Source organism: Choristoneura fumiferana, unplaced genomic scaffold (genome assembly GCF_025370935.1).
Source record: "Choristoneura fumiferana unplaced genomic scaffold, NRCan_CFum_1 Sck3bRy_85;HRSCAF=264_pilon, whole genome shotgun sequence".
In the NCBI taxonomy this organism is placed as follows: domain Eukaryota; kingdom Metazoa; phylum Arthropoda; class Insecta; order Lepidoptera; family Tortricidae; genus Choristoneura; species Choristoneura fumiferana.
The window spans coordinates 1-10,667 of NW_027413071.1; the positions used below are offsets into that span (position 1 = coordinate 1).

General features: G+C 42.4%; 1 protein-coding gene across 1 annotated transcript; it reads left to right on the forward strand.

Annotated features, from left to right (window-relative positions):
• Positions 1-3,302: 3,302 nt before the first annotated feature.
• Positions 3,303-8,411, forward strand: LOC141445249 (vesicular integral-membrane protein VIP36-like; the record flags this gene model as incomplete). Its single annotated transcript, XM_074111038.1, has 5 exons — positions 3,303-3,506; positions 4,349-4,511; positions 5,227-5,393; positions 5,888-6,117; positions 7,724-8,411. Coding segments are annotated over 4 exons (747 nt in total), but the record flags the coding sequence as incomplete, so codon positions are not given.
• Positions 8,412-10,667: the final 2,256 nt, after the last annotated feature.

Below are 10,667 nucleotides of genomic sequence, written 5' to 3' on the forward strand. Positions count from 1 at the left end.
TGCATATTGATACATAGAGAAACATATTAGGAGACAGTAACAGACGGACACAGTACAGAAATACTTTTGCATTTATAACACATAACAGTCCAGTTCACAAACTGTGAGCATAAATTTGATCAAAAATATCTGAACACAACTCTATTCTTAACGGCGTAGAAGCATTTTCAGATATTTTTGATCCAATTTTTGCTCACAGAGTCACAAGTTTATGAACTCCGCGTACATATGATATGACTCTCCTATATAAGAACTGTGTAAGTGTGTACTGTATAATATCTTTTTGTGTAACATTTTTTAACATCAATTACTCCATTTTAACCTTGATCTGTTTAAACTGTGTTTCATTCGTTTCATTCGGACACCTTGGTCAAGGTCCGTATCTTTTCAATGCTAAATAGTTTTGTTATTTAAGGCAAATTAAGCCTTCTGTTCAAAACGAGTAGGTGCGTTTTTCTTCAATATTTTCGTAGACTGGAGCTAATTTGTTATCACCTTATGTTACATTTTAAGTTCTTATTTATTAATTATTAACTAGCTTTTGTCCGCGTGGTATTCGGTTATCGCGCGCTGTTCCCCCGGGAACTGTGCATTTTCCTGGATAAAAAGTAGGTAGCCTATGTGACTCTCTGCTCCATTAACTATCTCTATGCCAAAAATCACGTCGATCCGTCGCTCCGATTCGACGTGAAAGACGGACAAACATACAAACACACTCTTTCGCATTTATAATATTAGTGTAGATACAGCTGTTGAATTAAGATTCCGTGATCGCACTGAATGCGTGGAAATTATGTGAGTTTTTCTTAGTGATCGGTGCGAGTTGTCGTTCATTGGCGTTCTAAGGGGGAGGCCTTTGTCCAGCAGTGGACGTCTTCCGGCTGATGATGATGATGATGATGACTTAGTGATCTTTATTGACGTTGCATTATTAAAAAAGAGTGCCAAATTTCATGAATAGAGAGAGATTTCGAGATCTTATCAAGATCCCGTGGGAATCGAGATAAAAAGCAGCCTATGTGTTATTCGAAGTAACACACTGTGTGCAACAAACACAAAAGTGTGTAGGTACACACTTTGATACTTCAGCAAGAGAAACATTAAGGGGATTGTTTGCTGGAAAACTATCTGCAAAATTGTAAGCTAGTATGTACGATGATCAATTGATCATATAAAAAAATTCTGATCACATTGCTTGATTGTTCCATCTTCATACAGCCTATGTTTTATTAGTCTAATATATTGTGTCCTTTGGACAGACACAGTCCGCACCTCCGCTCCGCATAGGGTTGCCATACGTCAGGATTTGTCCGGACATGTCCGGATTTTTGATCCTTTGTCAGGAATTTAGGATTGCGGCCGAACTTGCCAAGTGTCCAGACTTTTAGAAATTACCCCATTGATAAAAAATGAAATATTTGTTTTCATGATACATGTAAATATAACACCTTTTTTATGAGTACATAGGATAAATTACAGCTAAAGAGATCTCAATCAATTATTTGCTTAAAACTAGTTACAATCTAATTTTGTTATTTGGTTTCAATTATTAATCAAATGTTGAAGACCAAAAAGTTGCACACCTTAACGCATGTATGAGTTAGAATTAGGTACTTACCATTATTTTTTTCCATTGTGGCAAAAAATTATTAATCTTACCTACATTTGTATCGCTAATTTTCGTGTCACAATGGAAGCGTCGTGGCGCAGCGCCACGCCGGCACGTCCTTCAACCTATGTCAAATCTCTGTTACAAGAAATGTCACGCTTTAGGGTGGTCAGGTTTTTTGTCAGGACTTTTAATTTTTTCATATGGAAACCCTAGCTCCGCCTTACCCCTCGCTCCGCTCGAGTGGACAGCCTTATTCTTCCACGGGGCAAAGCCGCGGGATATAGCTAGTTTACTGTAGATAAGCTATCTAAATAAATAAATAGTCATTGTTAGTAGTACACCCTTATAATTAAACTAAATGTAGTTGTTGAATCACTCCTTTGTAGTCTTTGTACCAATCATGCAGTGAGTAATCTATTTTGATAGGAACTGCTCGTTGCTCATTCTTATTGTTTCCGTATGCTTTGTTTGATTTCTGTTTGACAATTAACCTTTATTAACCATATGACATACATAATAGGTCCTGTACAACAAGACACGCCTCCTACAACTATAATAATAATAAGAAGGGCTTTTATTCCGAATTCTCTACAACTTCAACAGTACATGTTTAAATGTTCTATTCTATATTAAGTGCCGAATTCAGCGTGCCTCTTGGCATAGGCCTCCTCCAGCTCTCTCCACTGAGCTCTATCTTCTGCTACCCTAGTCCAGTAAGGTCCCAATGTTAGGCGGATATCGTCTCTCCATCTTGTTTTTGGGCGCCCCTTTCTTCTACAGTCCTCTCTTTGGTACCATAAAGTTACTTGTTCCTTGTTACAGCTACCTATATACTTATTCCAGCTGGCTCCCTGGTAACATTTTACCCGTTCCAAGCTGTAATGAGCTAAAAAACTTTTGTACTTTCATATTAGATTACCATCAGGCTTTATAAATAACTGCAGTTACAGTCAGAATTCGTTATCCGCGGGAACTATGTAATTTTCCGGGATAAAAACTATCCTATGTCCTTCTCTGGGACTCAAACTACCTATATACACTGTATGTATACCTAATTTCATCTAAATCGGTTCAATGCTTTAGGCGTGATGAAGTAACAAACAGACTTACTTACAAGCTTTCGCGTTTTGTAATAGGTACGGTGGGCATGTGGCGGCTACGTATCGACGATCGAACGCTCGATTTACGTCTTCGAATAGTAAACGAATGTTTTGTGAAAACGCCACACTAGAGGCTCTGACTGTGATCATTAATGACTAGCGTTTACCCGCCGCTTCGCACGCTTGAACCAGTAGTCTCAGGGATTTCGCTAAAATACTGTAGTAATTCCATAAGGAAATGCGCACTGAATTTCATTGCTAGGTATTAAAATTTTGGTATTTTATCCGGACGGAATTTTGGGATAAAAAGTAGCCAATGCCTAGCAGGCAACGAGTGTTTCCTGTTACGTTTATAATTGTTTTGCGACGCTCCTGGAAAGCGCTGCGGTGCAGTTTGGGAAACTCCTGTGCAAGGGCGTAGCGAGTACGCACCGCCATCACCATTATTGTCTAACTCAGGAATCGCACTCGTTTTCACCGCTTCTTTCTGACACACGGTATAGGATGGAGGTAGAAAGAGATGGTATATGCGATCGCGAACGCCCGAACGAAACGTAAAAAATAGGTACGGCTTCTGAATTTCACTTTTTTTTCAGCCCTGCTACACAAGAAACTGGGAAGTCCAAGTTCAATTCAAGGTCCATGGTAGGGGCAAGGATCTATATGGAGATGGCTTTGCTATCTGGTACGTCAAGGATCGGATGCAGTACGGGCCGGTGTTCGGCAGCAAGGATTATTACCAGGGTCTGGCTATTATATTGGACACGTATAGCAATCATAATGGCGCCCATAATGTAAGTACAATAAAAAACTGTTTATTTCAATATATGTATGTAATGATAAGAGTATATACGACGACCACAGAGCTAGCCTGGATCCTCAGAATAGTTGCACTTTTTCAACCTCGACCCAAAGCTTTGGGCTTATAAGTAGTAAATTTTATTTTACCTCTATCAATATTCCCAGATCTCAAAACATCTTGGTCTCAAAATACCTAAATTGCAGAATGCCTAATTTTTTTCTTAAAAACACCGAATTAATATGGCCGAATTTCAAAATACCTTAGTCTCATAATGCCTAAACTTCAAAACACTTTCATGGCAAAACAACATATGCTTAAAACAACCTAATGTCAAAATACCTACCTAAATTTGTATTACACTGAGATTGTAAATTTTTACATAAGATGAATCTTCCTTGTTCTGCCGCGACGGTAATCTTTTAGCACAAAAAAAGGTTTGAGCTATTTTAATATTTGTCATTCGGTCATTGAAGGAATTGTGCATTTAAATCTTTAGGTATTTAGAGAATATGACGTTTTAGGTCAAAGTCATAATGAATTTCGTTCATTTTAAGAATGAGACAATTTGACATTTAGGTATTATGAGCCCATGGTAATTTGAAAATTAAGGTATTATGAAATTTAGTGGTTTTAAGCCCAAAGCGATCCCAAAAACATATAAAGAAAGAAGAAAGATAGGAAATAATTTATTTATAACAGCAGTGACACATTACACAGGTTAGGAAAAATAACAATAAGAAGTGTTGCCGCTATAAAAAGGTCCCGGCTCAGCATATGCAAATGCAAAATGTTTAAGTTTTAAGTTATCATGTTTTATTCCGATTTGTTTTCCAGCATCAGCACCCATACATTTCGGCGACCGTCAACAACGGTAGCTTACACTACGACCACGACCGCGACGGCACTCACACGCAGTTGGCCGGCTGTGAGGCGAAGTTCCGGAACTTTAACCACGACACACATTTGAGCATCATCTATAAAGACGACACTCTTATTGGTAAGTGTTGTATCTTACATCCGCCAGCGACAATTTAAGAGCTACGCTGTTTGACTTCTTGATACAATATGAACATGGCAACCTAATGTCTCCTTCACCTGGTCAAAATAGGCAATCTTGGCCTTCCTCTGCCTCTTCTTCTTTGTGAAAAATGCATCTTGGACGATATTCTTCTGGTAAGTGTTGTCTCTTACATTCACCAGCGACAACGATACTCTGGTCTAGTTTTATTCTCTTCTTAAATTTAAGAGCTTTGCTTTTGTAAGTGAAGTAACCGTCACTCCGCTCGGTCTTCGGCCATCTTTTTGATTTCCTGATCCGATACGACACTATCCTTCACCTGATCAAAATAGGTCAATCTTGGCCTTCCCCTGCCTCGTCTTCCATTTTTTTATGGTGTATAAAATAGACTTTTTTTCTAACAACGACAAGCTTTGTCAAGAGAATGAAATCGACGATACTCTTGTGTAGCAAGCAATATGCAAGACCAAGTTCTAGAACTTTTACTACGAGACTTATCTGAGCATCATTTAAGCATTTCTGTGGACAGTAGCTCACCTAGTGACCAACCCTGTGCAATCAACCAGTAAATTTTGTTGGTATCACTGACTAGTGACGCTCAGCTTACGTCATGGCGTCCCAGTGAATCATAACCCTAACTATTCTATCGGTTTCCATCGTGGTACCACAAGGATAACCATAACCCTTATTTCAGTACAAACGGATTTCGAAGGCAAGAACGCGTGGAAGGAATGCCTCCGTGTGGAAAATGTGCTTCTGCCCACCGGCTACTTCTTCGGTGCTTCTGCGACCACCGGCGACCTTAGTGACAACCATGACATTATCGCTATCAAGATGTACGAGTTGGATCTGCTAGAAACGGTGAGTTGGGTTTGAGAATTATACTAGGGTGTCGGAGGTTTTTCGGAGGAGTCGGATGTGGGGGCGAAGAGCTTAATTTCCGCAGAGGTGGAGATTAACGGAGCCGGAGGCGGAGGTTAAAACAGGAGTGGAAATAATTTTGTGACTTATCATTGTCAAAGTAATTAAATGTCAAAAATTACAAAAAAAGTGGGAATATAGTGATTTGTGGACAGACCCTGGACGCCCCTGGCCCGCTTTGCCCCTGTCCTTGTTGATCTGGACGGCTAAGCATAGGAATTTCATGAACAATCTGACCATTTTCAAATCTAGGGTGAATGCGCATTTACTAGTAAAGTGTGTGCCGTCTTAGGCCGCATCTTCGCTCACGATCATGTCAGATTCTGGTGAAACACACAGTATTTCACGCTAAAAAATGTTTTCAATAGTTTCGACCACAATTTCATGCTGAAAAACCATTTTTCGTAAGACATAGCTGTATCGTTTTCTTACAGCAAGACAAAGACGAGGACCGCTCCCACATAATACCATCAGCACAGACCTTTGAAGCCCCCAGGGAGCGGGTTGAGGACGTCAAACCAGCCATGTCCGGAGTCAAGACCTTCCTCTGGATGATGTTCGTCGCCATTGTCATTATAGTCCTAGTTGTACTTGGCATCATGTGGTACCAGAAGAAGCAGGAACACTCGAGAAAGAGGCTGTACTGATCTAGAAAGTGGTGAGGGTGAGAATCTTGGTTTGTTTTTAAAATAGGAATGTGGAGTCACAGCTTTTTTAACGCTTATGGAACAGGGAGCAAGTAAATTGGTTAACCGTTGTTGACTAGGTGCACCTGCCCTAATGCTTCTCTTCCTACTGTTAAGGCCCTCTGCTAGAGAGGAACTGTTGCGCTCGTTCATACAAGGGGATATATCCGACGCGCACTCCAAAGAGATACTCGAAAATAGGGGAATCGATAAAGTATCGTCAGATCCTTTTCAAGCGTACACTTTTATGATCAATCTTCAATTGTCAAGTATAATTGTGTAAAGTCGTCCACAGACCTACCAATTCTGTTCTCTGCTACAATATAATCCGGGTTCATCGTCGCACACACGCCAACCGGCTAGAACGTTCTGATCGGCGATGCAGTAGATTGCTTGATGACCGGATATTCTTGCCGACCCGGGTCGGTAGGTATGTGACGAATGATACATTTTGTATTGCTTTCTTACCTTCTGATTTGATTATTTTCTGTTTTTTCTAGTTCAAAACGAAATCAGTAGGTCTGTGACCGGACTAAGTGTTGGCTTTGACGATGGAAACCATAAGAACTATTGGGTTTTTCTTTAAACGTCCTTATACTTTAGCACAGGCTCCTTTGTTTTTCATTTTCAGTAACCCAGAAACATTCAAAAGTCTTTTGAGTAAATTTAAAACAAAAATCAGGTATTTTGAGCCCCTTGTTAGCCTAATTCGTAGCTTCTCTGCCAATTGTCAGATTAATATTTTTTATTGTTAAAGACTAAAGCAAATACTTGCACACTTGAGCAAACTGTTCATATAATTAATAACATCTTTGTTGACACAAGTATCGCAGTTGAATTGACATTTGTGGGGATGGATCAGAAATAAAAAACAACAACAACTCCTGTTGTGTTGAGTTAGAGTGACAAATTAAAACGGTGGTTGTGGTTTGTTAGTCTAACAACTGATAGCATGGTGTACGGTTATGTTACTCTAAAGAGAAGCTCTGGTTGAGTTCGAAACGCGTCAGTGTGATTTGTGTGTGTTCTTACAGTGTGGAGGTGGAGGAACTGCATGAACACGCATATTTTGCATAAGCTTGGCTATCGTAAGGTCGCGGGTGAGCAAGGAAATTCTTTTAGTTCAGGTGAATTCGGCCCATATGAAAAACATAAAAATGTTGGCTCTCAACGAATACCAACTATATGTACTAATAGCAAAATAGCAATGTGCCACAATGCATCATTGCACTAATAAAATCTGGACCGGGGTAATCCCAATGGTCAAAGTTACTCTTCAGGGTTAAAGTAACCCGACCTTACGATACTTATAATAATAATGTTGTAATCTGTCAACTTTTGATGATAAAAGTCAAGTTTGTTTATTTGCCAAAAAAACTAATCTACCAATTTACTAATATAGGTACTTGGTTATCAACTTTCCCGTACTAACTCTGATTACATTGAACTTTCATCATCATCCCAGCCTATATACGTCCCACTGCTGGGCACAGGCCTCCTCTCAGAACAAGAGGGCTTGGGCCATAGTTTTGCCAAAACATTGAACCTTATTGACACTTATTTATCAAACATTTTTTTTTGTAGAGGAACCATACGGCCAACGCCGTATAAAACCAACCAATGAAATCCCTTGGATATCGGTGGCTCGCGTGTGGATTGTTCGGCGCCGCATTCGAAAATTAAAAATGATCTGGTGTAAACATTCCTTTTTGAATTTCAAACTTGAAAATTGTTTTTATTTATTATTATTTAAGGTAGGCGTCCACTTATCCGCATCGTACGCTTCGGACGTATCGGATTTGTTGCTTTGTATAGAAATGTGCGATGCTTACGATGCGGACAGGTGGACGCACTTATATGAGTTTCTATACAAAGAATACCAGGGCTTTAAATACCGTTAAAAAGTGGTAACGTTACCAACTGTCAAACCGATTTAACGTTAAATGATAATTAACGTTAAACGATTTACCGTTACTTATACAACTTTTTACCGGTAAAAAAAATGGTAACGTTATCAGCTATTCATTAAATTAACGTTAATTCAAAAGTATCGTTAAATCATTTTAACGGTATTTATATTACTATTTACCGGTAAGCTTGGGTAACGTTAAATGGCAGATTATCCTCATTTATCGAGCGAGTATGCACGCGCAATACGCGCATTCCTCGTCGTTTTTAGGGTTCCGTACCTCAAAAGGAAAAACGGAACCCTTGTAGGATCACTTTTTGTCCTTCTGTCCGTCTGTCTTTCTGTTAAGACGCTTTTTCTCAGGAACGCGTGGAGGTATCAAGGAGGTATGAAATTTATAGGGGTAGAAATTTGTATGAGAAATACGAATATCTGTTCTCGAGTCTTGGGTGCATAATAGATGTTTTCTCATACATGCTCGGAAATGTATGCGTTAATGTCACGAAATGGAGACATGAAGTTTCTCATTTATGGCTCCCTACCACCTCCCTACATAACTTCTTGGCCTAGGCCATGAAGTATGTATGAAAATCCATTATTGTCCGCTGCTCTAACTTTTTGATTTTGCTTACTAACATTAAACTGACAAAGGAAAAATTACGAACAGCCAACCACCACTACTCTGTAAGCAAATGCGATACTGCGATGCGATGCGATGCGATGCGATGCGATGCGATGCGATGCGATGCGATGCGATACGATGCGATGCGATGCGATGCGATGCGATGCGATGCGATGCGATGCGATGCGATGCGATGCGATGCGATGCGATGCGATGCGATGCGATGCGATGCGCGAAGCGATGCGATGCGATGCGAAGCGATGCGATGCGATGCGATGCGATGCGATGCGAAGCGATGCGAAGCGATGCGATGCGAAGCGATGCGATGCGATGCGATGCGATGTGATGCGAAGCGATGCGATGCGATGCGATGCGAAGTGAAGCGATGCGAAGCGATGCGAAGCCAAGCGAAGCCAAGCGATGCCAAGCGATGCCAAGCGATGCCAAGCGATGCCAAGCGATGCCAAGCGATGCCAAGCGATGCCAAGCGATGCCAAGCGATGCCAAGCGATGCCAAGCGATGCCAAGCGATGCCAAGCGATGCCAAGCGATGCCAAGCGATGCCAAGCGATGCCAAGCGATGCCAAGCGATGCCAAGCGATGCCAAGCGATGCCAAGCGATGCCAAGCGATGCCAAGCGATGCCAAGCGATGCCAAGCGATCCCAAGCGATGCCAAGCGATCCCAAGCGATGCCAAGCGATCCCAAGCGATGCCAAGCGATGCCAAGCGATGCCAAGCGATGCCAAGCGATGCCAAGCGATGCCAAGCGATGCCAAGCGATGCCAAGCGATGCCAAGCGATGCCAAGCGATGCCAAGCGATGCCAAGCGATGCCAAGCGATCCCAAGCGATGCCAAGCGATGCCAAGCGATGCCAAGCGATGCCAAGCGATGCCAAGCGATGCCAAGCGATGCCAAGCGATGCGAAGCGATGCCAAGCGATGCGATGCGATGCGAAGCGATGCGATGCGATGCGATGCGATGCGATGCGAAGCGATGCGATGCGATGCGATGGATGGATGGATGGATGGATGAAATATTTCCTCACATTGTTTGAGAAAAGCACTATACAAGCCTCGGCCAGAACAGGGATTGCTGGACTCGTTCTATCCGTCTACCCCGATCTCGTCCATCAATCCCTTACTTCATGGCCTCTGCAGTAATGTACTATTTCTCAAACATGCTCGGAAATGTATGCGTTAATGTCACGAAATGGAGACATGAAGTTTCTCATTTATGGCTCCCTACCACCTCCCTACATAACTTCTTGGCCTAGGCCATGAAGTATGTATGAAAATCCATTATTGTCCGCTGCTCTAACTTTTTAATTTTGCTTACTAACATTAAACTGACAAAGGAAAAATTACGAACAGCCAACCACCACTACTCTGTAAGCATTTGCGATACTGCGATGCGATGCGATGCGATGCGATGCGATGCGAAGCGATGCGATGCGAAGCGATGCGATGCGATGCGATGCGAAGCGAAGCGATGCGATGCGAAGCGAAGCGATGCGATGCGATGCGAAGCGATGCGAAGCGATGCGATGCGAAGCAAAGCGATGCGATGCGATGCGATGCGAAGCGATGCGATGCGAAGCGATGCGAAGCGATGCGAAGCGATGCGAAGCGATGCGAAGCGATGCGAAGCGATGCGAAGCGATGCGAAGCGATGCGAAGCGATGCGAAGCGATGCGAAGCGATGCGAAGCGATGCGAAGCGATGCGAAGCGATGCGAAGCGATGCGAAGCGATGCGAAGCGATGCGAAGCGATGCGAAGCGATGCGAAGCGATGCGAAGCGATGCGAAGCGATGCGAAGCGATGCGAAGCGATGCGAAGCGATGCGAAGCGATGCGAAGCGATGCGAAGCGATGCGAAGCGATGCGAAGCGATGCGAAGCGATGCGAAGCGATGCGAAGCGATGCGAAGCGATGCGAAGCGATGCGAAGCGATGCGAAGCGATGCGAAGCGATGCGAAGCGATGCGAAGCGATGCGAA